Source organism: Anarrhichthys ocellatus, unplaced genomic scaffold, assembly GCF_004355925.1.
Source record: "Anarrhichthys ocellatus isolate YVR2014 unplaced genomic scaffold, GSC_Weel_1.0 scaffold37, whole genome shotgun sequence".
NCBI lineage: Eukaryota > Metazoa > Chordata > Actinopteri > Perciformes > Anarhichadidae > Anarrhichthys > Anarrhichthys ocellatus.
Window position 1 is genome coordinate 3,182,709 of NW_022280067.1, and position 5,667 is coordinate 3,188,375.

Consider the following 5,667-nt stretch of genomic DNA (forward strand, 5'->3'; position numbering starts at 1 on the left):
GGGGGGGGGGGGGGGGGGGGGGGGTCGGCGCGTCGGCGCTGGGACTTTTGGCTCCGGTCTAGGAATGCCTTCACTTTTACAAACAAACTGGCTCTTTCGCTGGCCCTGTTTGCCTTTGTGGCTTTATTTTTATTTTTTCTCAAGGCCTGTACGGGCAAACACACAGCGGGAAACACTGGCTTGTTGATCGCCTTCACAGACCAGCTCATAAACCCAGCGACCATGAATGTCGGGGCCTGTGTGTGTGTGTGTGTGTGTGTGTGTGTGTGTGTGTGTGTCTTTTGTGCACTTCAGAGCAGCGCCGGACATTTTTTTTAATATACCCGAGGGGTGTTGTGGAAGTAAACAACCAAATAATTATTAACTGTTGAATCATGAGATTTGAGGCACGAGGAGGCGAACATGTCCTGGGAGTGGAGTTTCAACGTAAATAAGAAATTACAGTTTGATTGTGCTGCAGCGTTTGTCTGTTCCTGTTTATGGGCGTCGCTTGGAAACAAACACTAAATCACATTGTTCAACATGTGGCATCTCTCTGGCTCTCCCTGACTGACTCCTCGCTTGCTCGCCCCTCGCTCCGTTTGTAAACAGGGTGGGGGGGGGGGTTGCATGGCCTCATTGTTTTGCATCATTATTACTGACAGGCCTAAATTACTTGAATGATGGGAAACCCTCGTACAAAATTACCCCGGCCCTGTGTGTTTACCCTGCCTAAATCATGTTGCTCGTTGGCTTGAAACAGAAGAAGAAGAAGAAGAAGGGGGGAGAGGCCTCACATCCTGACATCTGCAAAGCACCTGTCCTGAGCCGTGCATGCTAGCTGGGCCAGAGCACATTCAAACAGTTATCTCCCCTGATTTTACTCTCCAGCCGTGAGAAACGCCACGACCGCCCTGTGCTTTAACGGTTGTCAACACTCTGTCGTGTGTTTTCCCGTCTCCACTGAGTCTGTGCACTGGATGGGTTTCAGATGATGTCTCGTTCTGTTGATCTATTCGTTCAAATGTGGTGGTATAAAATCTTGACTTTAATATTGGGCATTTTAATGTCGTTTCTGAAGAATATTAGAAAACTCCTGTAATTTGCTTCTACCTCTACATTATTATAGATATTATATTCTAGATGAATATAGTTTTGTTTTTGTTATATACTGAATACTGAATTTGGTACCTAAAGTTTTGGAATAAGACTTTTCACTTTATGGCCTTTTCACACCTGGGACGAAACTAATCTAAACCAAAATAAAGAATTTTCGTTGGTGCGTTCAGACCTTTCGCACCAACACAAATATTTACATTCCGTGCATTACACTGTAAATGTAACCGCCTCGGGATGTCACACAATCAATTCATTGTTGCTTTTACTATAATAAACCCGCGCTCGACTTCGGGGAGGAGCTCGTTAATCCGAGTGTGCAACGCTGTGTGGAAAAGTTCCAGTGTGGTTTCATGTCCTATGTGTGGCGCCAAAGACGCATGTTATTGTAGCGAGTGTGAAAACTGAGCTTAATTGCATTGGTTTTCATCATGCGTGTCAGGACTGAGAGGAGTCAAATTTAGGTCTATTGATCACGTTAGTAAAAGTCATTATTTAGATTGTTGGCTTGTTCCAAAAAACTAAAAAACTAACCGCACTGCCAAATACGAAAGTATCAGATTTGGTGTGGATAGCCTCATAGAGATGGATGGGTTTGAAGTTTTGTATTTGACGTGCAATTTATTCGCACCGATTATCCATATCTGGTCTGTAAATAACTATATTCCTCAATATACTTTTGATGTGTGAACAATCACGAAGGATTGTTTTCATGAACGCCCTCAATTAGAGAAGTACTGATGATACATAATCTGTGTTATTCCTTTTTCTTTACTCACTTTAGTTAATGCTTTGCACGACAGCAACACTTTGATAGCGTAGCCACAAGCTGCTCACCGCTTGTCCACCACAAACAACCAGTAAAGGGTTTATTGTGCAGTATTAGCAGACGGACGAATGAAGACAGGCTGGCTATGCTTGTTTGCTAATATTTGCTAGCTAGCTACATTGGCTAACAACTACTGTTGCGATCTTGCTCCAATCCCAACCCACCTGTTTGTTCTCAAATGATCACAACCAGAATTCAGTCCTCTCTGTAAGGCAACTTTAGTGACGGTAGATAGAAGTGAACTTGTGGTGAGGCAGAGCGTTGCCAACTGTAACAACTTTGCTATTCCGGCTAGCTTGTAAACATTAGCCCGTCACTCTTTATACATCATTTTCTTTGATTGGACTTTATTAAAGAGTTGAAAAATATCCCAAAAAATGTTCTTCTTTCTCGAGTGTTAAAGCATAACTGCTTACTGCCCAAAGGAAAATGAAAGTGGAGTGACGCTGTCAGTTTATAAATATAAAACAATAAATACAGTCTAATGACTCTTAATTCTGAAAGTTATGATCGGTCAGGAAAAGGCGTAGTTTGAACTATTGATAGCTGTTTACAAACTGTGTGGACTAAAACACACTAGAGCTCTAATTCTCCTGAACAATAAGTAACTACATCTTTACTGTTGGGTAGACAAACTCATTCAAATACACAATGATTAAGATCAGTGTATGTGATGGAATAGTGGCATTAGAATGTGAGAGAGGCCACAGCCCCCCCCCCCCCTCGCTGTACATTCAGCCTCAGCTTGCATGTCACGCAGTGCAGACGTGGAGCAAAGAGCAGTGGCTAGCGCTGCTTCGGTCCAGTGAACAATCGCAGCGGGCCCAAGTTGCTCTACATGCACACTTCTACTGTTCAATACCCCAGAGCCTCGGCCGCATCACGTGACCGCCTGTCCCACTGACCTCCCACCAGACCTTATCAGCGGTTGTACAGGGCGAATAGCTTCCTCTCGCTCAGAACAAAGCTGTGCCTCCAGAGGAGGGGAGGAGGGTGGCACTGCTGGGAAGGTTGCCTGGCCTTCATCAGCCGTCGCCACCGATTCGGAAGTGAGTCACTCCTCTGTCGTGTGCAGGATCTCTCCCAAAGGTCACCCGCCGCTGCCTGCAGCACTCCTCCGTGTCAGCCATTGCATAATTCCATCAGTAGTGTAGTTAAGAAGCTGCAGGAGCAGTGCTGTATTCACACTGTTAGACATGGCAGATTAGAAATGTTGATTAAACGGACCATTTTTAATTGAAAGAGCTGCTCCAGACACAGAAATAATCCTGTTATATAACTTAAATCTTAAAGGGCAGAACCAGAAAACTACAGCTTTTCTACCAACAGTATAATTTGTTACATTGCATATTGGAACAAAAATAGGGTAACGGAGGAGGAGGCACAGATTGAAAGCCTTGGCTGTTAATATTTATATTTTCATTAGACTTCCTTGTTCGTTTGTAAGTTAACTTGTGTTCCAACAACATGTGGTTCTTTGGCTACATAATACATTTAATAGATATACGTTTGTCTCCAGGGCCTGTCACTAAATTGACACTTATTCTTTTCTAAAATGGATAAGAGTTCAGTTTCTTGTGCCACTGTCGGCTCCTTCCAACCTGTCAACTTCTCGTTGAAAGTGGCAATCCTGAACATTTCAGTCCCGGTTGAATTAGAACTTCTTTTGAGTGAAAACGACTGAATTCTGCTCAGAGTTTAGCAGTCTGGAGTCTTTTTTTTGTGGATACATGAGCTTCAAGTTTTCAGAATTGTGTCCATAGTTTCACTTTTTTGTGTGTGCAATGGAGAAAAACTGAAATATGCAGCATTTTTGGGGGGAATTTCCCCACAGACACGCAGTCTGTAATACCACAAACCTATAAAGATTGCGATACTTTCCTCAGTGGGCCATCGGCTCAATCACCTTTGTGTTTCCCCTTTCAGCAATAGATAGCCTCAACAGACATGTATTTGAATAAAAATGAGATAGCCTCATCAACATATAATCCTGAAAGTGGCAAAGTAATCATTAAATACTTGTTGCACCTATTTTTATACGATGAAAGTATTTTATTATTACAATAATTGCTTTCAAGCCATTTTGCTGAGCCGAGGTCCGTTTAGTACAGATACATAGTTCTTGAGATTTTACAGTTTGATTTGCATATGCTTTTGATATTCACGAGATGCATGCATGTGCATATGGCTGATGAATAAAGCTCTTCTCCAGCACCATTCGATAGGATCAACAGTCTGCGGTTGAGGTCGATCGGCCTCTTAACTGAGCTCACATGATTCAGTGGTGTTCAGTGGATGGAGCGCTCCGCCTGACAGCTGAGTATTTGTGTCTGTTTCCTGTCCCAGATAACGGCAGTATGCAGAGAGGCTGCCCTCCTGGCCCTGCAAGAGGACATCAAAGCTCAGCACATCGAGGCCAGACACTTTGAAAGTGCCCTGAACACTGTGAAGCCCCGGATCCCCGACTCGCTCATCCAGTCGTATATCAGCTATCAGCAGCGACGGAGCGGCCTGTGCTTCTTCTGACCGAGCTGCTGCGGACAAAGAATATAACTTCAGGAGCCTGTTTTCCTGTGTGATTCTAACATTATGTTTTTACAGAAAAGGTTTGAACTGCCCCCGATCTGCTGGACAAGTTACATAAGAAAATGACACAATCAACCAGCCAAATAATAAAATCTGTTTCCCAAAAGTGCTTATTGAATTTGTATTTATTTAGCTCAGCGGGGCAACACTGTTTTATTTTTTGGTTTTGAAAAGTTAGCTGAAGTGTTATGTTTGATTATGTGAAATATGAATAATGTATTAAATGCATTCTGTATATATTCAGTGTGTTTAGTTGAGAAATGACCTTACAGCAGAAAGAAAAGTCACAAATAAGCTGATCAGTACTGGTGATGTTTAAATGAGGTCTGACTGAGTTCACAGCACAATTAAGATGCTTAGAAAAGTAAAAGACACATTTTAGTCTAAACCATGAAAATTGATTTTTGCCTTCTGCACATACAAATACAATCTAACATGTTTTAATGCCACTTTGTGATATTTGTACGTTTTAATATTTGTGGCTTTTAAATGTTTTCACAGAGACAGAAGATTGATTGCAACAAATCCTAAGTTAGTAAAACGTTTAGTTATACTGGAGATAAAGAGATAAAGATCTCCATCAGAGTATCCTGTATGTCCCCTTGCACTAACAGATACAGCATTAAATGGTGGACTTTATCCTGGAACCCTCTGGACCCCCTTCAGTGATCTCTGATGTCTTCCTAAACTAGTTTTGGGGAACTGCTGCTCCACAGAAGAAGAAGAAGAAGAAGAAGAAAAAAAAAAAACAGCCACGGCTGGTTTATTCATCACATCCATCCGTGGAAAATCAGCTAATTGCTGCAATCGTTAGATTTCCGTCCGCACTTCCGACCACTAAGAGCAGGGATCCAGGCGGCCATCTGTCGGTCTACCAGGATCTGCTTCATCACCAGCAAGCTGAGTTTTAACATCCAGCTTCAAAAAAAGAAAAGCCGTTGTTACTTGGCCACACAGTCGCTCTCCCAGCCCGTTAACTCTCTCTCTCTGTTCTGTTTTTAAGCATCGGCTGACCCGAAATGGCGCCGGAGGTCATTCATCTATTGATTTTTCCATTTGAAAAGGATAAATTGACTTTGTATTGAACTTCCTTTTCTCATGGATCCGGATGTAGCGCATCCGCGACACCAATCAAACCAGACAGTCAGGAACAGAGG

The 5,667-nt window shown here is 42.7% G+C and overlaps 1 protein-coding gene across 1 annotated transcript in view; it reads left to right on the plus strand.

Annotated features, from left to right (window-relative positions):
- The window catches only part of afg2a (AAA ATPase AFG2A), a 102,712-nt gene extending 97,376 nt beyond the window's left edge, over positions 1–5,336 (plus strand). Inside the window, exon 17 of the mRNA XM_031867014.1 lies at positions 4,271–5,336. Coding sequence (XP_031722874.1) covers positions 4,271–4,450 — 180 coding nt within the window. The 3' untranslated portion in view covers positions 4,451–5,336. The remainder of the gene's footprint in view (positions 1–4,270) is intronic.
- Positions 5,337–5,667: the final 331 nt, after the last annotated feature.